We start from the raw sequence: 21,545 nt of genomic DNA on the forward strand, positions 1-21,545 counted from the left end.
CGTTCCCACTGATCTATAAAGAACACTGGGTAGACTATCCCATTGTTGCCGCCCCATCATTCTCTATCTAGATCATGGGAACGAGGACAGAGGAAGGAAGGGAGGATAGATAAAAAAGACGAATGAGAGGGGCCCATGGATGACAGAGTCTGGTGCGGATGAACTTGACTGGCCTGCACAGAGTCCTGACCTCAACCCACCTTGATGAATGAGAGCGGAGACTGAGAGCCAGTCACCTTGTCCAACATCAGTGTGTGATCTCACAAATGCACTTTTGGAAGAATGGTAAAAAAAATCCCATGTGTAAAGCCTTCTCAGGAGTTGACCGACGTCATATTAAAACCAGAATGGGATGTCACTAAGTTCATATTCATAGCAGGTGACCCAATAGGCAATGGTGTGACAAAACTTGTTAACAGCCAGGATTTTTCAGGGGCGTCGCTTGAAATATTGTCAGAATAATAGTATAATATCCCGAAATATTAGTATCTTCCGGTTGTTTTAGACGCACCTGAGTAATTGAACAAACAAACAAACAAACAAACAGGCTAAACAAATATACTGACATAAAATCGATATAAATACAAAATAGTAGATTTGCAGCTGTTTTGGAGTTTATGCGTTCATTGACGGTTTTGACATGTCAGAATAAGTGTCTCGTGCGTTGATGCATAATTCGTCGGCTATTTATGTCAAAATGAAACGAAACTCACGAACGACCTATGAACAAATGACGATGCATCCGAGTTTCACTCTTTATCTAAACAGGGAGGGTCAGAATAAGGTGAAGAGTTCTGAACTGAGCTGGTCACAGCGCGACACCCACCGTGCGCCAGGTTACTCCGAAATGTTCTGCTGGGGAGATGGGTCGAGAGGACAGTTGGGACTACTGTCAAAGGATTTCATAAGTTTTCATGAACCACAGCCTGTTGTATTTTGCTCAGAACCAATTTCTCAAGTGTCCAGTGGGGAGCAGCACACCATTGTCCTCACGGCTGATGGCCGAGTCCTGTCATATGGGCGCAATAATAAAGGACAACTGGGAAGAGGGAAAAACAAAGATTCTAAAGGTAAGATAAAGAAGCCTAGTCTGTAACATAATACAGATAGATCTAAAAGATATTATTTACATGAAATCTACAATAATGTTAGAGATGCTCTGAAATAGCCTATTTTATTTCATTCGATGTCACATCCAACAAGACCGTCAGCCGTGTATTTACTTTAGGAATCGCTAGCACTGTAATTTTCGGCTAGAGCAGTTGCTTTCAGTTTCATTTCTTCAGCACCGAGTTGAGAAGGTGAAACTTACAGTAGCATCCTTTTTTCAGTGCGGCACGCACGCACACGCACACGCACACGCACACGCACACGCACACGCACACGCACACGCACACACACACACACACACACACACACACACACACACACACACACACACACACACACACACACACGCACGTGCGCGCGTGCACACGCACACACACGCACACACACGCACACACACGCACGCAGACACACCAAAGATGGTCAAAACAGTTCAAAATCTAGACCCGCTGTCCCTCTTTTTGACATTTCTTCTACTGACAGAGGTCAGTGTTTGGGAGCATTAGCCTTTTCCAAGGAGACATGCCATCTACAACCAGATCAAATATGCTGACTTGCCTGTCAGGCTACATTTCATAGTCCATCATATCATCACACATGAAGTTCAGTTTTAAAGTAACCAGCAGTTTGAAAGTAACAGTCTGTTGATGACTGATGCAGTTTTTTGTTTGGATGTACTTTGCACCAGGAAAACTGACCCAATTACAAAGAGCTTAATTCATGTTCTTAGTCAGATAATGTTCTGGTTTAAAATATTAGGAATTCACTGAAAAAAAATCATGATAATACCACAGATAAGAAGTTCCAAAACAGTTTTCAGGTTAGATTAGTTTCAACTTTATTGTCATTCTGCAAAGTATAAGCACAGAGTCAACGAAATGCAGTTAGTGTCGTCTCTGTATTTGTACTCCAGTTAAAAACTTCTACCAAAAGAGGCAAACATGAGTGAAAGTGGGTGTAAGAGAGGAAGTGTATTGAGTATATTAGTGTGTGTGTGTGTGTGTGTGTGTGTGTGTGTGTGTGAAGAATTGCTTATTTATCAGTGACCAGGTTTTGCAACCATCTCTATAATAAATGGTTTACCTTCTCCCAGTGGTGGATGGTCTGGAGGGAGTGGCGGCGGTAGCATGCGGTCAGGAGCACTGCTTGGCCCTCTGCGCGTCTGGAGAGGTCTACTCATGGGGTCGTGGTGATGAAGGACAGCTGGGGATAGGCTCTCAGCTGTCAAAGATGTCTCAGCCACGGTATGGAAACGTATAAATTAATTAAATTATGTAGGCCAAGAAGTCCTTCATTCAATCTTTCATTTTCAGATTGGTTTCGATGCAATCTCCCTTGCCAATATTGATCACACAGGTTGCTTGTGGAAACGTTCACTCTTTGGCCCTTTCAACAGGTAAAGATATAAAATGATATATCTTACCCAAAATAAAGAAGATGATGATAATGATGACAATGGTGACAATGATGATGATGATTGACATTTATGATTGACATTGATGTTCTTCCAGGAGGGGATGTCTTCTCATGGGGTCAGAATAGCCATGGTCAATTGGGTTTGGGGAAGGCAGTGGATATCCAGGCCGCACCTTCTCTAGTCTGTGCACTTTTGGGGGTGCCAGTGACCCAAATCTCAGCTGGAGGAGCCCACACCCTGGCGCTCACGCTGCAGGGACTGGCCTACTGCTGTGGGGCCAACAGGGCAGGGCAGCTGGGCCTCAACAGGGTGGATGAGAAAGGTACCGTACAGTGCACTGTCAATTTGTCAATTTCATTTGCTGTTTGGTTTGGTACACTCTCTGTTGCTAAATAGGACATTAAAGGAACACTTCACCGTTTTTTCATATTAAACTATGTTATTCGCTTAATTAAGACGAGTTGATACATACCTCTCACGTTTCAATGCGTGCACTCACTGGCTCTGGCGCGCGGCGCAACTTTGATAGCACTTAACTAGCTCAATGCATTCAATAGGATCCAAACAGAGATGAAGTTAGAAGTGACCAAACACCTCCATGTTTTCCCTATTAAAATACAGTTACACGAGTAGTCACACAACCAAGTATGGTGAGACAAAATAAAACGTGGTGCATTTCTAAGCAGGTAAGAGGGATAACTATATGGTTGGGTCATGGGATCTCTCTGTTTTGCTATAGGTCGCTTTGGGATATGCTCAGTGCCTGCCCTCAGACTTCTGGACATCAAGAGGATCTGTTGTGGAGAAGCACATACTGCTGTTCTCACCAAGGTACGAACACACACATGCTGTACATGTGGATGACACACACACACACACACACACATAGCTGGAGAGAGAGTAAGAGAATTCAATCTTTATCGCTTATGTAAAATCAGTGACTTTATTAGCTTTAACTGTTACTGTGTTTCTCCTTAGAATGGTGATGTTTACACCTTTGGAGAGGGAGCTCAAGGACAGCTTGGACACAGGTCCACAGCCAATGAGTTACTGCCCAAGAGGGTGGAAGGCCTGGATGGACCAGCCTCACAGATAGCCTGTGGCAGGTAGTGCTTTGGTGTATTTGTAATCATCAATGTATATGAACATACATAAACAGAAACACAGTTGTGCTATATAGACAAAGCATTCTACATAGGCTGTTCTCACCATTGACACTTGTGAATGATTTAGCATGAAATATTTGCTCCAGAAGTCTGTTCACATCCTGGTCCTCCTGTCATCCTCCATTTTCACTTAATAGACTTTGAAGTTTGTTAGCTAACTGGCAAGTCCACTTTGGAGGGAAGTTCTTAGTAACTCATCACTGGCGTTTCTTTTGCAGCCACCACACCTTGGTGCTGGGATCTTGTAATCGCCTCTGGGCCTTTGGCAGTGGAGGGAAAGGGCAGCTGGGGAATGGCCGCTCAGAGAGCAGTACTCAGCCCACCACGGTGGAGCTGACCAGGGCCGGTGTGGAGGTTCAAGCACTACATGGTATTGGAAAACTTGATCAAAGGCTCCTAAAATAATGTAGCAATTACAATTTAGCTGTCTTTATTGTTTCATTTGTTGGGCTATCAATCTGATGATGAAATGGTGTCTCCAACAACCAGATTTCAAAATATCAGCAGGGTGGAATTCCAACTTTGTTTTCTTCCCCCCAGAAAAGGTAGGAGTCATAAACAGTGTTGATAAAACCATTTACAATTTCAGGCTAAATTTGAATAGGCATTATACAATTAGTATACCTTTACCATCGGGCTTTTTATTTCAGGCAACATCAGAACTGCAACCAGTTGGAAAACTAAATCAAGCCCAGCTGCAGAGATGGCTAACAACGCCCTCTAGTGGCCAGAATGCTGCAGCGGCCGAGAGGTTTATTGAGCAATAATTCTACAGTCTACTTGTTCTGAATGTTTATTGCAACTGTAATATTGTACATGGATTTCTTATGTATAACTTTGAGCCATGTGTATTGTACATGCAGACTTACTTATAAAAACAAAAATAATAATTCTACAGTCACCAAACTTACAACATAGCATTGTATGATCATACATTCCATATGCAGATATGTTGATTAGCTTACTGTGGATTCTTACAGAATTTTCAAGCAATTTTCCTCGTGTTCAAGTCTTGTGGGCAGTTTCACCAAGGACATGTAAGTTATCGTATCATTTCCAGTACAGCAGAGATGAGGTGGAATGAGGAATGCCCCGTATTGCTAGATCTGGAGATTTAAACATGTATGTGCATTTATGTGGTCGTCATTTTTAGTGATTCTCAAGCTAAGATGTTAGCAAATTCTGTGAGAGTGGACTTACAAGCTGCAAGTGAGGCATTCGACAAACTGCTACAAGTCACTTGGATCCGTAAAGCAGTTAAGTCATAAACCTTTTCTTTACTTTTTATTCAGTTCTATAAAAAAAAAATCAACTCCTTTAATGATATACACAAACGAATGATATTATGCAATGGTGTCTCTTTCCTGATGCTTTCTTTGGTTCTTAATCTTCTCACAGATAGACCTTATACCAGTGGTGGAACACCTTCGCTATTTCTCATCAGCAATGAAGGCAGCTGACATCTTCCTACTTCTTCCTGTCTGTCCTTTGCTCCAAGAGGACCAGAATGTGATCAACCTGGTTCTGCCACTTGCAGTGGCCATAGCTAACCTTGGTAACTCTGTCATGGAAACTCTGGGTAAGATCATGTGATCCTTTGGCCTGGTTGCCATCCATCTGATGTGCATGTGATCTACATACAGTATGTGGAAAGCACATGTTCCGTTTCGCATACAACATGATATGGGCGGCAGTGGCTCAGGAGGTAGAGGAGTCGTCCAGTAACTGAAAGGTTGCTGGTTCGAGCCCAACTCCTCCTGACCTTGTCGAAGTGCCCTTGAGCAAGACGCCTAACCCCAGTGCTCCTGATGAACAGGTTGGCGCCTGGCATGGCAGCCTCTGCCATCGGTGTGTGAATGGGTGAATGTGAGGCATGATATGTAAAGTGCTTTGGGTGCTCGCAGAAGTGGATAAAAGCTCTGTATAAATGCAGTCCATTTACCATCTACCATATGGGCTGTGCTGGCCACTGGTAGTCACTTTGTTAAACTTTAAAATGGCATACAATTCTTGCATAGAGAAAGCCTGTTATGATATTTCATACTCTTGATATAGTTCACTTCATACATGCATGCAGTATTAATAATTATGATAATGAACCAGATGCACAAAATGTTACCTGCAAAAGTGATTGATAATTTACACTGTGCCAGAAAGCAGTTGGTCATTGTAAATGTCCCAATGATGTGTATGACTGCCAGAGGGCTGGTGGGGGTCCATGGGTAAAGACATGATGTCCAAGCACATCCTGGTGTGGAAACACGCCCTGGCCTTCCTCCTGAGGGCCAATCTGCTGCACCACTACAACCCTGGTGTGAAAGCCACTCTGGAGGTTCTCAAATCCCTCCACAGGGTGAGTGTTTCCCTGAAGGTTTGATGGCATTTCCTCAGTCTAAAAACACAAGATTAAGGCATTACTGCATTTAGATTTTGGGGGTACATTGAAATTCTTATGTGTAGTGGCATTGTGATATACTGTACCACATTTCTCTCATTTCCTTTGAAGGCTAATAAGAAAGCTAAGAAATCTCAGCAAGTTTCTTTCTCTGAGTTCTACATAGAGGAACTTGGCCAAAACCCTGAAAAGCTTGGGCAAGATGTGGGATTATGGAGAAAACATAACTTGTCAGAAGTGCAGGTGACGTATATTTGCGTATATTTTAGCTATATTTTAACCTATATGTTAACAAATGTACATGGTAGACTACTATTGTGTTTAACTGTCTGTTTTTTTGTAGGAGATGCCACTGACACCTCCCATTTTCTGCCGTTTTCCATTCGTCTTTGATCTTCAGAGCAAGATGCTGATTTACCATGGAGATGCTTTTATTGCAAAGGTATAATTGTCCTTGTCTTATACGTTATAAAAGCTAAATTATGCCACTCATTCTAAACAACAGCTCAGCAGTTATTTGACTTGGTGAGAAAGGAAATAATTGGTTAGGATTTGGACCACAGAGGCCACAGACCTGAAAGGTATCCTTTTGAGCATGGTGGATAAGAACAAATCCCTCATGCAGTCATTCACATTTCTATGACAGAATGCTCACAGCTGCCAATTCTTTGCTGGCGAGGCCGCTTCTCCGGTGTTCAAGCTCAAAATCAGGCGCACCCATCTCCTGGAGGACACATTCAGGCAACTGGATGCCACTGACCATGACAACTTCCAAAAACAGCTTCATGTAAGTTTGAATAAACTGGTGTTGGAAATGACAGTAATAGATTTACTTCCAATATCACTGGCTGTGTATTTTGTGTTGTGCTCATTGAATAAGTAGTAGAGGTGTCCAATAATAATAATGTCTTTTTAGGTCCAGTTTGTTGATGAGACGAAACTGACTCTAGTGAACCAGAAGGATTTCTTCCTTCACACTTTTGATGAGTTGAGGGCGCCTGACTTTGGCATGTTCATGTTTGATGATACCAACACTCTTGTCTGGTTCCCACCTAAGGTCAATGAAATGTATTTATTTTTTTATCACAGAGAGCTATTTTCCGGGTACTCTTTTGAATGCTTCTGTGCTTTATTTGTTGACTTCTCTTTCCAAACAGCCAGAACATGAAGCCAAAACGTACTTCCTTTTTGGAATACTTTGCGGTCTTGCCTTGAACAACAACAACATTGTGCATTTGCCTTTTCCTCTGGCTATGTTCAAGAAACTTCTGGGTACAAAAGTGACATTGGAAGACCTGACTGAGTTCAGTCCTGTGGTTGGAGAGTGAGTATGCACATACAGTATAACTACATAAACAATAATCTATTAATGATATGTCATTATTTACTCTATCCTAGAAATGCTATTTTTTTGGCCAAGGCTCATTTGGAGGAGAGACTTCAGTCTCAGTGTTCAATGTGACAAACAATAGATCCATAAAATTAAAATGCAATAATGCAATACATCTTTGGATTATCCTTCATATGTGGTTTATTTTTGAAGGAGTCTTCGGTACATCTTGAATGACTATACTGATGATGACATTGAAAATCTGGACATGACGTATTCAGTAAGTATTGTTTTAGTTTAGCATAATACAAACAATTGTCATTAAAGGAAAATTCTGTTTCTCAAAGTCACTGAGTGCTGTCGGTACGAAATGAAATAAAACGAAAACAATCAGTGCTACCTAGCTCGAGTTGCTACAGCCAACAGCTAGAGCAGCAGGCAGCTACAGCGCTACATTCTGGAGGAGTCTTCAAAATCATGCCCCCAGAGTGTAGCGCTGAGGAGTCTTTAAATCATGCCCCCAGAGTGTAGCGCTGAGGAGTCTTTAAATCATGCCCCCAGAGTGTAGCGCTGTAGCTGCTCGGTGACCCTGAGAAACGGAGATCTAAATAGATACTGTAGATAGATAGATAGATAGATAGATACTTTATTGATCCCCAAGGGGAAATTCAAGATCTAAAAAGATTCAAAGTCTATGTGAAAAATGGCTGGAGTTCTCCTTTAACTAGGTAGTGTAAAACTTAGCTGCCACTAATTAGTGAATGTCATGTACTGTATATTACACCGACAGATTACCTGGGGTGGCATCAAAGTGGAGCTGGATCCAAAAGAAGAGGGAAAACTAGTGACAAGCAAAAACAAGTATGTCTTATTTTATTTTCTATAGGGTACTTTTAACCGTCTTTCCATCTGATCTATTCATGTAATCAGTGTGAATCAGATGCGAAGACAGAATCTTCTCTGCTACTGGAGCAACACAGAAGTTTTCTAAGACTTAAATTTTAATACAACGGTGCCTGGTAAAGGACTGACGTTTCGATGTTACTACACCTTCGCCAGAGACGGAATTTTCTCTGCCGTTGTATCTCATGCCATACTTGACTGTGCCTTTTCAACAGGAAGGAGTTTGTTCAGGCCTATGTGGATTACACCTTAAACAAATCAGTGGAGAAGGTGTTTGAAGAGTTCAAGAGGGGCTTCTTCAAAGTGTGTTCGCGAGACGTGGTGGAGATGTTCCACCCAGAGGAGCTGAGGGGGATGATGGTGGGGAAGGAGGACTACGACTGGGACATACTCCAACAGGTAAATAGGCCCACCTGTTATGACTATGTGTCTAGGTGACAATGATACACTGGGCAGTTTGATAGCATTCTGTGCTAGTATCCCTGTGAAGTATGGGCAATTGGGCATGTCATGTAAATCATTGATTTTTGTCCCAGATGAATAAGTGCTATTGAACTTGTGCCCAGTGTATTGGCTTTATATGTGTGCACACATCTTTCTGGTTTTTGTTAATAGACTACTAAACTGTTATTTAATTTCGCATGATAGAACACAACGTATGAGGGAGGATACCATGGAAACCACCCTGTCATTAAAATGTTCTGGGAGGTGTTTGACGAGCTTTCTCATGATCAAAAGAAAGCCTTCCTTTGTAAGTACCGCAGACCTGCACACATTTTCCAACATTTTTATTGCTATAAAATCTCAGGATGAAAAAGGTGCCTAAACGTCTGTATTAATGTGCATGATTATATTCCTCCCCCTGCTGTCTTGAAGTATTCGTGACTGGGTGTGGTCGTGTGCCAATCTTGGGAATGGACCAGATCCGGATTATCATACGTGTCAGGCACATGTCATCTCAAAACCATTTCCCAGAGTCCCACACGTGTTTTGGGATCCTGTGTCTTCCCATGTACCAGACAAGAGAGAGGCTCCAGACGCAGCTCATTGAGGCTCTGAACCACAACAGAGGCTTCTGGAAAGAATAAGGAATTAACTCCTTATGTGGCATCACAGAAAAATGTCTTGCGTTGTTAGTATAGCACAGACATCTTGATGAAAGCCATTCCATAAAAGTAGATTCTGAAAAATGTTATAGTCAAATGTTATGTCATCCTATCATGCTACTCACATGCATGTGCTGTTTCCGTAATTATCATTTAATTGCATTTCTATCTTTTTTCCTTTATGTGATGATTTAGGATTCCCTGATTGTTTTGAGACAGCCTCATGTATTTAAATACAGATGAAAGGAGAGGAAGTATAATAATAATAACATAGAACTACATACAGTATATTGGAAGATTGTGTTAATTTTTGACTTTGGCCTTGCACACTGCAAACATTCAGTATAAATAGCTTGGCCTATACATCGTTAGCATTAACCTACACTACCTTCCCATGTTGTGCCTGTTGTTCTGAAGAGTAGCATATGCACCAGCATTATGAGTGTCAATAAAGCCTGCTGTTCCTGTTTCCACTATGCATTGTGTAGTCTGTTCAAGTTCATGTTTCATTGCGCTGACTGGTTTCACCGGTGGCACTGCTAGAAATGCTGGGCCCTATGAAAGAAAAGCATGTTGTGCCCCCTTAAATGTGGGGGATCCGTAGGCGCGCCAGGGGACTATTGTATGCACAATGCACCATGTTACTACAAAGACGACCCCTATCACATTTACTAAAAACTTGAATAAATCGGCACAAATAATTCAACTGATTAATAGTTGATTGTGCCATGCAAAGTGGATAAATGAGCAAATATCAGCCTTCTAAGCAGTTTCTTACTGCGTGAGAACAGACACCTTGCTAAAGTATAGTATAATATAATAAAATATGATCAATATCATCTTTTTGGAACAAATATCAAATGACTCATCAATGTGTCATACTGTGTGGAAAAAGTAACATCATGCGTGTAAATTACTTTCCTTTTTTTTTTTTTTTTTTTGGTAAGGCCTATGAATCAAGGAATTTTGCCAATAATGAACCATGGATTTGTCCTGTTCATAGTAGTGATATGTTTGATTATGTTGGCCTATTGGTTCAAATGTGCAGAACAACATCCAGCCCAGCTTCCAGCACTTGAGATGACCAGCTGACCCAGACCAAAACCGGGGACATAGGCTAATCCCCCAAAAAAAAAAAAAAAAAAAAAAAAACAGGGACATTTTCCTTTTGACTATCAATCTGATTGAAATATATTATTTGTGTTAAAAAAAAAAACGTGGACATAGGCCTACTAGGTCATTTTTATTTTCCCAGGGACAGGCAACCAAAAACGGGGACATTTGGTCATAGAGCCACAAACCCGCCTGTAGGCTACAGACCAAGGTGAAGAGAGCCTCATTAGAAAGGATGTCCAGGGATGTTCAACACCGCAATGACGGGAAGAATGCGGAAGGGTGCACTCTCACTTTCGTTTCACTACAAACGACACAACTCTGTGCCTGCCCTGACCTTGCCCAAATGATACATGAAAATGATGAGTAACTGTTTCAGTATCGACGAACCAATAGGCTACAATAACACTAACCTCCATTTTACTGAAATAACTTGAACGTATATTTTGTTATTCATTAAAATAGCATCCAAAGCATCTTGCGCGTTGCTGATGAGGGCAGCTGGAAGATAACTCATACTTGGATAATAATTGTTTGAATGATGTCAATGTTTTCTTGGGGAGCAGGATCCCGTAAAGGTTTGCGTAGGTCTGATGCCGTTGTGGAATCGCACTTTGGAGTTCACTTTGTGCGTCCGAAATCCAAAATTCAAGACATTTCGGTTGGAAGAAGAATTGCTGCCTTTTTACGCGGCGATGGAAATGTCGACTATCTCTTGAGTGTGGAGAGTTCGGACGGAAAAGCAAAACCTGGAAAACTAAGTAAGACACGACCGCATATGCTATCTTGTGTCGTCGGGTTATCCATGCCACCATTTCTAATACAATGAAAATGTCATAGATTCCCTCAACTTGAAAGAGAAGATTAAAGAAATATGCTGTGGGGATGCGCATGTTGTCCTCATTTCCCATGGCGGAAAGGTTTTTCTCATGGATACAACTCAGATCCCAAGGTCGGTGTAAGTAACATCGAACAGGTTGGGTTATTCCTTTCTGCTTGACAGAACGTTTTAAAACAATATTTTTCCTCCTCAGGCATATGAAAGGCCTCAGCAGTGAACACATCACTCAGGTTTCATGTGGGGACCAGCATTCGATTGCTCTTTCACAGGGTATATTAACATCCTGTCATAAGACAAAAGACAAAACAACGTTTGAGAAGTATTATCCACAGACGTTTAATGTACAGACTATCCCACCAATCATTATTATTTCCCTCTCAGATGGGCAGGTCTTCACGTGGGGCCTGAACTCCAACGGTCAGCTGGGTCTGGGGAAGGGGGAGCCCAGCACCATGTCCCCCCAACCCCTAAAGTCTCTTGCGGGGATCCCCCTGTCTCAGATCAGTGCTGGAGGAGACCACAGCTTTGCCCTGTCCCTCTCAGGGGCCGTGTTTGGCTGGGGCAAGAACAGCGCTGGGCAGCTGGGCCTAGGAGACCTCTCAGGTTTGTACAGATGAAGCAGAGATCATTCAGGTCTTTTCGCAAGTCGTTTGTATAGTTACATGTTCACAAATAGTTGTTGTGATACAGTATGTCACAGATTGTATGTCACAGATTGTCCAGAACCTGTTGATGTGAGTTGCTTAAGTCTCAAGAAGACCATCTTTATTTCATGTGGAGCGGAACATACTGCCATCCTTGTAAAGGTACAATAGGACTATTTATCATGTGCCTATTCATGGGTTTGTACAATATTTTTCATGTGCCAAGAGTTATTGTTGTTTTTGTAGTGTATAGAGCATTTGGAGTTATTGATATTCTCTGTGACTCTTAAAGGATGGTGGGGTGTTTACATGTGGATCAGGACGTTATGGCCAGCTGGGGCACAACTCCTTCAGAGACGAACTGAGACCACGACTGGTGGCTGAACTCTGGGGCTCAAAGGTGTCTCAGATTGCCTGTGGAAAGTATGTTATGTTTATGTTTATGCCATTTGGCAGATGCTATTGTCCAAAGCGACTTAGAGTATTTGATATTAGGGAACTCATCCCACTAATGAGGATTCACAGAGGAAAAGAGTCTTGACTCTGACGTTTTAATGTCAATGGATGATCCAGTCAAGTCAAGTCACTTTTATTTTATATAGCACATTTTTGTATGCGCAGTGTGTAAGACAACATGCTCCACATACAAGACATTGACACACGGGACAAAACATGCTGGACAGAGCGGCATAGTCGCCAGCGTACCCATGGCAGCAATGAATGAAACACAAGACAAAAGACAAATTATCAAATAAAAAGTAAAAAAGAAAATGTGATGTTAAATTAGTACAAGTGGTTCCATTTAATTGGCTGAAAAATGTCCAAGGGCAATGATGACTTCCATGAAACCATGCACAGCTGTGTCTTTATAGCTTACCAACCCAGAGGATTTTCTGCCAGTCTGCAGAGGACTGGAAGAACAGTCTGAAGTCATGGGCAATCTTGCTGATCAGCAGCTCTGTGAATTTTGACAGCGAGAGTTGTTTCATAGTTTGTGACGTTGTTATCAGAGTTCTTTACCCAATCCAGACTCCAGGCACCTAACATTAAATGCTAGCATGGCAGCTGGTAGGTCAGCCGCAGCTTGGTGGTCGTGGCAGCGGCAGATCTCTCACAGAGTAGGCCTAACTGCCCTGAGCAAACTTGCTGACCAGACATTTTGAAGACAGCAAAGTGCAGATCCAGTAAGTGTTCTGTTGTCTGAAGTGAGGGATTTTAATTTAATTCTGGCTGTTATATGTAATTCTAGAAGTGGTTTGCCCATGATCATTTGTATCATTGCCATAGACCTACATTCAATTAGGAGCCAAATATCTGATCAACCACTTCTTTTTGTTGTTGGTTTCTTCAATTGCAGGCACCACACCCTGGCGTTGGTAGGATCCTCAAAGATTTACTCATTCGGACGTGGTGACCAGGGGCAGCTTGGAAATGGACAGATAGTCAATCAGTGTGTTCCTCTCGCTACTTGTGCACTTGTCACCAGGTGAGTGATCTGAGAAGTCGATTCAGACAGTCACGAGTAGATTCCTACCCTCAGAGGCAGTCCTCATGTCATGATGTACTGTATGTCTCAATTCACAGCGTGGAGCAGAGAGTAATAAAACTTATTGCTGGAGGGAATCTCTCTTTTGCTTTATGTGATTCTACTCAGGTGAGTTTGCTATAAATCATGTACTGTACAGGTATCTGCTATTGATTAAAAAAAAGGAATAAAGAAATAAATCTATCTATATATCAATCTATCTATCTATATCTATATATAATATATATATACAGTATATATATATATATATATACACACATACAGTATACACTAAGGTGGGCTTAAATACAGTCAAAATAAGAGGAACATCCTGCTAATATGACAGGAATGCCAGAGAGGCCCAGCCAAGCACAAACCCACCATAAGAAAGAGGGAAGCACTAGATGAGAAAAAGATTGACAAGTGGATCTTTGGCTGTAATTCCTCCTGGGAAAGAATCCAGAGGCAAGTTTCCATTTGTTTGATTTCTTTTTCTGTCTGAATGTTACTTACTTGTTGCTTGACCCATGGACAAAGTCACTTGATTCAGTGATCATGATCAAACTTCAAACTTTTCTCTTGGATACAGTGAAATAACAGAAATATTTTCATCTGCTTCAAGCATCAATGGAAGCTTCCTTGAGACAGGGTACAGGCCCATCCATTACTTGCTCTCTTGATCAAATTAAGAATCACAAACATACAGTTATTGTTGTATTCTGTGCATAATTCATTTTCTCTGTTTAGCTGTGATGAACATTACAAAACATCAGCTGGGTACTCTGGGCTGGATCTGTCTCTGGCTCGTATTGCTTTTGAGAAGCTCTCCACGACGAAAAAGGAGAGGAAAGTCGTGCTGAAGGTAGATGGTGTCTGCATATCAATGCACAGTGCGCTTTATTTTTTCTTCCAATTTTGGTTACTTTACTTCAGGGTTACTTTGTTACGGTAGGTCTTCCAAGGGAGACATTTGTTTTGGATGAAGGGTAAAAGCTGCAACAACACAAAAACATCACAGGACATAGCACATATGATACAAATACAATCAATATAAAATACATGGTGAATGGATACACATTTACAACCATCCACCTCATGGACAGGTTATGGTCCCCTGGGCACAGATGTGAAAAGTAGGATTATCACACATAGCGTAACCAGTGCTACTGAGGGGCCCTATTGAGATATCAGGGGTATATTGAGATATGAGGGGACTTATTATTAAGAAATAGGGACCTAGTATTGACTTCAAGCAGAGGTTTGGGCTTCAGGGGCCTGGACCCAGTATAGCTAGGGCCTAATACGTGAAAAATCATGAAGATTGGGCACTTCTGGAAAAGTTTTTGATTTTTGGCAGGGTGTTAGGTATGGGCCTAAGGTTTTTAAAAATCCATACAAGTTGGGGTGGCCCCCCTAGTGGCAGTTACCAAAGCAAAGCAAAGCATCAAACAAAGTAGAAAAAATACATTATACAATAATTTAAGAGTAAAGGAAGCTGAGATATAACCTTTTCTCTTTTCGGTGGGGGCCATTTTGGACTGTATGCATAACTGCCACTAGGGGTGCCACCCCAACTTGTATCAATGGATTTTAAAACCTTAGGCCTATACCTAACACCCTGCCAAAAACTTTTCCAGAAGTGCCCAATTTTCCAGAATTCGACCCTAGCTAGTAGGCCTATTCAGTAATCCATCCCTCATGACCTTAATTCCACTTCCACACCTCTTAAAGCACAATAAATGCTGCATAAATAGCACTCGTTCCCACCCAGTCCCACTCAGCACGCTCACAAGTTGTCACACACTCCCTCTGCACTCTCCTGTCGCACACAGCATCATTTTGACTGATAGGGGGACAAATGAATGAATGTTTAAGGCGGTTGTGCTAAAATAACCCTACCTGAGTTCATGAGCACGTATTCTTGGTACATCACATGGTAGGGGTCAGATAAAATTATATCCGCCTGCAGAAGGGTGGACTGCCCTAAAATATCCACCAGACAAGTTTATCTACAATCAATAGTTTAATTTCAGGTCATTCAAGTTGTTCAGGAGGATCTGCTCCCGTCGCTGAGCCCCAGCCCTGCTGGAGTGGAGGGCCTCAGAGTTTACCTCATCCTGCCGGAGCTGCTCAGGGTGCTGCTCAAACACCACATGGGGACAGACCTCGCCGTCTCATTGGCCGAGGCCATTCTCAGGCTGCATCCTGATTCGCTAAAAGCCCTGGGTAAGAAATGTGTTCTGCAACTAACAAGTCTTTGCATATACTATGCTCTGTTATGCTCATTGGTTGAACCAATCAAGCATTCTGCGTTAGTTCTGGCAGGCCGCGTAGAAGCAAATATTTCTTTCATCTTTTTCTTTCTCATGGTTAGAATCTTAGGTGGCGGTTAAGGACACTTTTATGGATACTTGTTTCTTTTGGGGTTACAGAGATGCTTTGGTCCAGCCTGTCTGACTCTTTCATTGGAGCACTTGTTAAAATGTTTCGCTCAGTGTGTGAAACATTACTTGATGGTATCCCCAAAAGACTCTTTGGTCCTGAGGCTTTGCAGAAAGTGTTGGAAGTCCTACAGAGGATCTATGAGGTATTGTGACATTGTTTTACAGAGTGAATATATACGACAATCATATCATAGACAGGGGAGGAGCTGGCTTAGGAGCAGGATTAAGCTGAGTAGAGGAATCATATTTGTGCCTGACTCTTTGACTGGCAGGCTACACACAGAAGAAAAGTTCCAGAAAACATGTTCCAGATCAAAAATATGAAAATCATCCTTGCTCAAGTAAGTGCTGTGTCTCCAATTTGTTGTTTAGGTTAAAGATGCTTCTAACATTTAAAGGAACAGTACAGTATGTAAGATTTTGGCCAAAACTGGTACTGCAATCACTTTCAAAATATTGTAGAGTGGTGTATCCCCTCCCCCTCCCCACTGAGTCGAAGTTGGCAACCTGGATGCCAAAACACTACTGACTTCATGATTAGTAGATAGGTAGAGGGTGGCGCATCAGGCCACACAAAAACACACAATATGTAAACATCAACATCAGTTGAGGGCTGCAACTTACCTTTTTAAATGCCAATATCCTGGCCTGACTACTGTTGATTTCTTGATGTCTAGTGACATATCAGGGCCATTTTATGATTAATTGAAGTAAATTTCTTACATAGGCCTACGGTTCCTTTAAAGGAACACTTCACCGTTTTTTCATATTAAACTACTGTACGTTATTCCCTTTGCTAAGACGAGTTGATACATACCTCTCACGTTTCAATGCGTGCACTCACTGGCTCTGACAGGCGGCGCAACTTTGATAACACTTAGCTAGCTCAATGCATTCATTAGGATCCAAACAGAGATGAAGTTAGAAGCGACCAAACACCTCCATGTTTTCCCTACTAAAATACAGTTACACGAGTAGTCACACGACCAAGTATGGTGAGACAAAATAAAACGTGGTGCATTTGTAAGCAGGTAAGAGGGATAACTACAGTATATCGTGTGGCGCAGTAATATCCTCACTCTCGCACTTTCAGTTTCACTTTGGAGTGAGGAAATTACTTTTTATTTTGTCTCACCATACTTGGTCGTGTGACTACTTGTGTAACTGTATTTTAATAGGGAAAACATGGAGGTGTTTGGTCGCTTCTAACTTCATCTCTGTTTGGATCCTAATGAAAGCATTGGGCTAGCTAAATGCTTTCAAAGTTGCGCCGCGCGCCAGAGCCAGTGAGTGCACGCATTGAAACGTGAGAGGTATGTATCAGCTCGTCTTAATTAAGGGAATAACATAGTTTAATATGAAAAAATGGTGAAGTGTTCCTTTAAACAATTATTTCTTTCCATATGGATTTTTTTAGATGTGCAGTAGGCTGGAAGTCCTGAAAGTTGATTGGGAAGACTATTATGAATTTGATGAGAAGGACTTAATGGACATAGATGCGATATACCAAGAAATGTCTGCAATTGAGGTAGGCTTTATTATAAAGGTTTAAATGCCTTTTTTAATTATTATTAATGTGGAGTTGTAATCCAGTTTGTCACTTTAATGTGCATTCTACTTCAGACAACTTTGAAGATGTTGGAATCATATCCCTGCATCTTTGACTTTGAGACAAAATATGCTGCTCTTAAAGGCACCGCTGCAAAGATAAAAGTAGGTATTAATAACAGTCTCTTAAATCCTGAACATGGCACTGACAGAGAATTACTGGGTGGTATCTGTCATTTTTACAAATTTATTTTAGGATATCACTTTTCAAAGACAAGGGCCACATGGTGCTTTATGAGCTGCCTCTTGAACAAGTCACTGGAGTTTGTGAGCCTGATGGATAGGGGTCTGGCTAGTTTTCATAAAGTGGTAACTGGTGGAAAGTTAGTTTGGATTTTATCTGAAAGAATGTGCAAGCATTTGCAAGAAACCTATGATGACTTCACATTGAAAAACATTCCTTTTTTATAGTCATGGTTGAAAAAGTATGCACTATTACAACATTGTTACAGAAATATTCACATCTTAATTTGTTTCATTCTGAGGAATCTAGCTCCGTCGACTTCTTTGACTGGTTACCACGAGTCAAATTTAAGCTGACGGTGAGGCGAACTGAACTTCTGAAGAGTGTCCTCAGTCAGCTTCGCTCAGCAGACCACATTCAATTCAGGCGCCCACTAAAGGTCAGAGTGATATAAGACTACTGTTACATAGCCTACTAATTTAAATCATGAATTCTACTAATACTTTTATACTATCAGATTAAATTTGAGGGGGAAGATGGTATGGATATTGGTGGCGTGTCCCGTGCCTTCTTCAACCTCATTACAAAGGCATTTTCTACTGAGGAAAGCAAGACGTTGGAAATCTATGATGACTCCCAGTGTGTCTGGTTCAGACCAGATGTGAGTTGAGAGGAACTTTGATTTATTTTCCTTTCAGTCATTATTAATAGCATTGCTGACTTATATACATTTGCATACCTTTTCATCTCATCACGGTAAATTCTCTTTTTTGGTCAAGCTGTTTTGTCATAAATGAAACCATTTTCACAGCATACAGTTTGCAAGGGCACCAGTGAATCCCTTTGCCTGGGCATGATCTTTGGGATGGCACTGTATAATCACTACACAGTCAACTCCATCTTTCCACAAGCACTTTTTAAGAAGCTTTTGGGTCTGAAAACAACTTTGGAAGATCTGGAGGAACTGTCACCATGTCAAGCCAGGTAGTGATTACTAAAGGGGATTCCAGTAGCACAATGAAAGTGGCATTCTGAAGAATCTACAGTAAGGCCAAATATTGCCCACCAGTAAAAATGCAAGAAAAAGTCAGCAATATACAAATAACAACACTTGTCACATTTGATATTGTCTGCTGGCAGGGTTTTGAAATACAGCATAAAAGTCTACCCAGTGAATAGCAATGGATTTGACGATAATAGAACTCAGTTGTAAGAACTTGTGGAAACACACATCTAAAATTAAAAAAAAAACACACCTGATTTTCTGATAAGGGGATTGAAACAACTGCTGGATGAAGATGAAGATGTTGTTGATGATCTATATTTGGATTTCACCGTAAGTACGGTCCTCTTGTTATATTAACCCAGACAGCAGCTCAGTGTTGATCCAGATCAGTCAGACCACAGGTGCTGCCTTGGCTCTGTCTTTATTTGCTCATATGCTCCCATGTTGTAACAGGTGAAGGGCCATGACCTGATTCAAAATGGAGGGAATGTTTTAGTAACCAAAGCAAATAGGTAGATCTCACATCTAACTGTAAATGTTCATTATAATCTTTAAGTGTGTGTGTGTGTGTGTGTTTATGTGTGTTGATCATGTGTGTGTGTGTGTGTGTGTGTGTGTTGATCCTGTGTCTTTACCAGGAAAAGATATGTTGACTTGTTCGTGGACTATGTGCTCAACACATCTGTCACTCGGCAATTTGAAGACTTTGCCAAGGGCTTCGACCTGGGCTGCCCATGCAGGACATGGAGGATGTTCCGTCCGGATGAGCTGATGAACGTTCTCTGTGGAGAGGTGGAGTACCAGTGGGAGGAGCTGCAGAAGGTGCTGCTCAGACCAGTCATTCACTGCATCACTCACAGCTGGCTCACAGGCTTGACCTTTTTCTTTACAGTGTGTGCGATACAGAATGTTTGTGTAATGTAGACTGTGTAATATCATGTGCAATATTAACTGTGTGTTGAAGGAGTATGGGTGGGTGGGTGGGGGTGGCAGTATGTGTATGTGGGGGTGGGGGGGGGGGGGGCAGTATGTGTGTGGATGTGAAGTTAGCTTCTTGTTTATATCTCGTCTCTGCATTACTGGTTGGTGTTTTTTGTGTTAATGTATTTTTTTGTGTTTTTTGTCTAATCTGTGTCTCAATCTCACTCTCTTGATTGCCCAAGGCAAATTTCTCCACTTGGAGACAATAAAGGCTCATTTTATCTATCTTCCCTTCCATCTCACAGGAGTTAGGCTTGACCTTTTCTTCTTTTTCACTGACATCCTCCTATTTTGTATTTTGTTTCACCAGAACGCAAACTGTAACCCCACTGACAAAACAGTTGAAGATTTCTGGAAAGTTTTCTTTGAGCTTTCTGAAGAAAACAAGAAGAAGTTTTTATGTGAGTATAATAATAAAACAAAGTCAGTGCTATTAGCTCACTTGCTTATTTAAAGCTGGCTGTCAGCCATATGATCATACAGACTTACTTCCTATTTTCTATTAGGCATTGCTCATTTATTTGACTTTTTTCCCGTTAGCCTTTGTTCGGGGAACAGACCGGTTACCAGTGGGAGGTCTTGCCCGGCTCCGTCTGACTGTCCGAACGCTGAACATAGCCAACGCTGATGAACACTATCCACAGGCTAGCACATGTTACACGTGCCTGGCACTTCCAAATTACAGCACCATCGACACACTGCGAAATAATCTAATCCAGGCTATTAATCATTGTGAAGAGTTTGGTCTTGCCTAAATGGGCTGGATTCCTATATGCAATATGTAGTTCTTGCTGTGAAAACATCCACCACTTATACAGTCCATATTGGTTTGTTCCATTCTGTCTATCTAATGTTAATTTATTTCATCCTAAAAATAAATACATGCTTAAATACAGTCTGAAACAGGGCAATATCATCACATTAAAATTGCATTACACACACACACACACACACACACACACACACACACACACACATATATACATATACTGTACAGTGGAGATAAAATGTATTTGATACTATACTAAAGTTGCCTAAAAAGAGGAATATATAATCATCATTTGACAATTGATCCTAATGCCTTAATTAAAAATATGAGTAAAAACCAAACCGCTAAGGACACCAATTTTCTTTGTGATTGAAGAATGTATCGTAAATAAATAAATGTTAAAAAAAGGACGTCCGTTTGAATTCTATTGATACTAATGTGTTGGACGGAAATACCGGGATGAGTCTTAAATATGCCTTCAGTAGGCCTAGTTATTCTTAACTGCATGGTTCTTCTATGTAGATTAGGCTGTATTGTGATGATGACATCGTACCCTCTGGAAAACAGGTACAAGCCCACAGCTTCTATGTTCGTTTTGAGTATCACGGCTCAATTATGATGAACAAAGGTGCGCTTCCAGAGGGAGGAGACATTTTACAGGTGTCGGAAGCTGAGGTGAGCAGAACTTTTCAACAGGTTAATGCTCGCAAAGCTGCTGGCCCTGACGGTATTCCGTCTCATGTTCTTAAGACGTGCGCCATTCAGCTGTCACAGGTCTACACAGACATCTTCAACTTGTCCCTATCCTGATGCACAGTGCCTTTGTGTTTTTAAAAAACAACAATAGTGCCAGTACCCAAGAAAAGCTCTGTGACTTGTCTGAATGACTTCCGGCCCATCGCCCTAACATTTATAATGATGAAGTGCCTGGAGAGACTGGTTGCAGCATACATCAACACACACCTCCCTGCTTTCCTGGATCAACTTCAGTTTGAATACAAGCATA

The 21,545-nt window shown here is 41.5% G+C and overlaps 2 protein-coding genes across 9 annotated transcripts; both read left to right on the forward strand.

Annotated features, from left to right (window-relative positions):
- Positions 1-782: 782 nt before the first annotated feature.
- Positions 783-9,892, forward strand: LOC134067686 (probable E3 ubiquitin-protein ligase HERC6). The gene is made up of 23 exons (XM_062523088.1): positions 783-1,070; positions 2,201-2,351; positions 2,421-2,503; positions 2,619-2,846; positions 3,264-3,355; positions 3,503-3,630; positions 3,909-4,060; positions 4,180-4,235; positions 4,341-4,441; positions 4,671-4,727; positions 4,844-4,946; positions 5,089-5,269; positions 5,892-6,043; positions 6,197-6,328; positions 6,429-6,527; positions 6,732-6,872; positions 7,002-7,142; positions 7,243-7,409; positions 7,629-7,695; positions 8,206-8,276; positions 8,534-8,717; positions 8,967-9,069; positions 9,195-9,892. The coding sequence occupies exons 1-23, from the start codon at positions 848-850 to the stop codon at positions 9,404-9,406; spliced, it is 3,024 nt and encodes a 1,007-aa protein (XP_062379072.1). The 5' UTR covers positions 783-847; the 3' UTR covers positions 9,407-9,892.
- A 971-nt stretch (positions 9,893-10,863) lies between these two features.
- On the forward strand, positions 10,864-20,920 carry LOC134067640 (probable E3 ubiquitin-protein ligase HERC4). Of its 8 annotated transcripts, none has more exons than XM_062523024.1 (24): positions 10,864-11,298; positions 11,378-11,495; positions 11,572-11,648; positions 11,760-11,981; positions 12,093-12,184; positions 12,315-12,445; positions 13,380-13,508; positions 13,607-13,676; positions 13,894-14,012; positions 14,137-14,196; positions 14,295-14,409; positions 15,581-15,773; positions 15,980-16,134; positions 16,264-16,332; positions 17,409-17,519; positions 17,615-17,704; positions 18,085-18,222; positions 18,301-18,444; positions 18,595-18,767; positions 19,056-19,119; positions 19,243-19,301; positions 19,428-19,611; positions 20,081-20,171; positions 20,311-20,920. In XM_062523024.1, the coding sequence occupies exons 1-24, from the start codon at positions 11,076-11,078 to the stop codon at positions 20,523-20,525; spliced, it is 3,042 nt and encodes a 1,013-aa protein (XP_062379008.1). In that variant the 5' UTR covers positions 10,864-11,075; the 3' UTR covers positions 20,526-20,920. The 8 variants fall into 8 exon arrangements, with proteins under 8 accessions (XP_062379008.1, XP_062379015.1, XP_062379021.1 ...); XM_062523031.1 differs by having other exon boundaries at positions 11,378-11,489; XM_062523052.1 differs by having other exon boundaries at positions 11,277-11,298; positions 12,079-12,184.
- Positions 20,921-21,545: the final 625 nt, after the last annotated feature.

Source organism: Sardina pilchardus, chromosome 2 (assembly GCF_963854185.1).
Source record: "Sardina pilchardus chromosome 2, fSarPil1.1, whole genome shotgun sequence".
NCBI lineage: Eukaryota > Metazoa > Chordata > Actinopteri > Clupeiformes > Clupeidae > Sardina > Sardina pilchardus.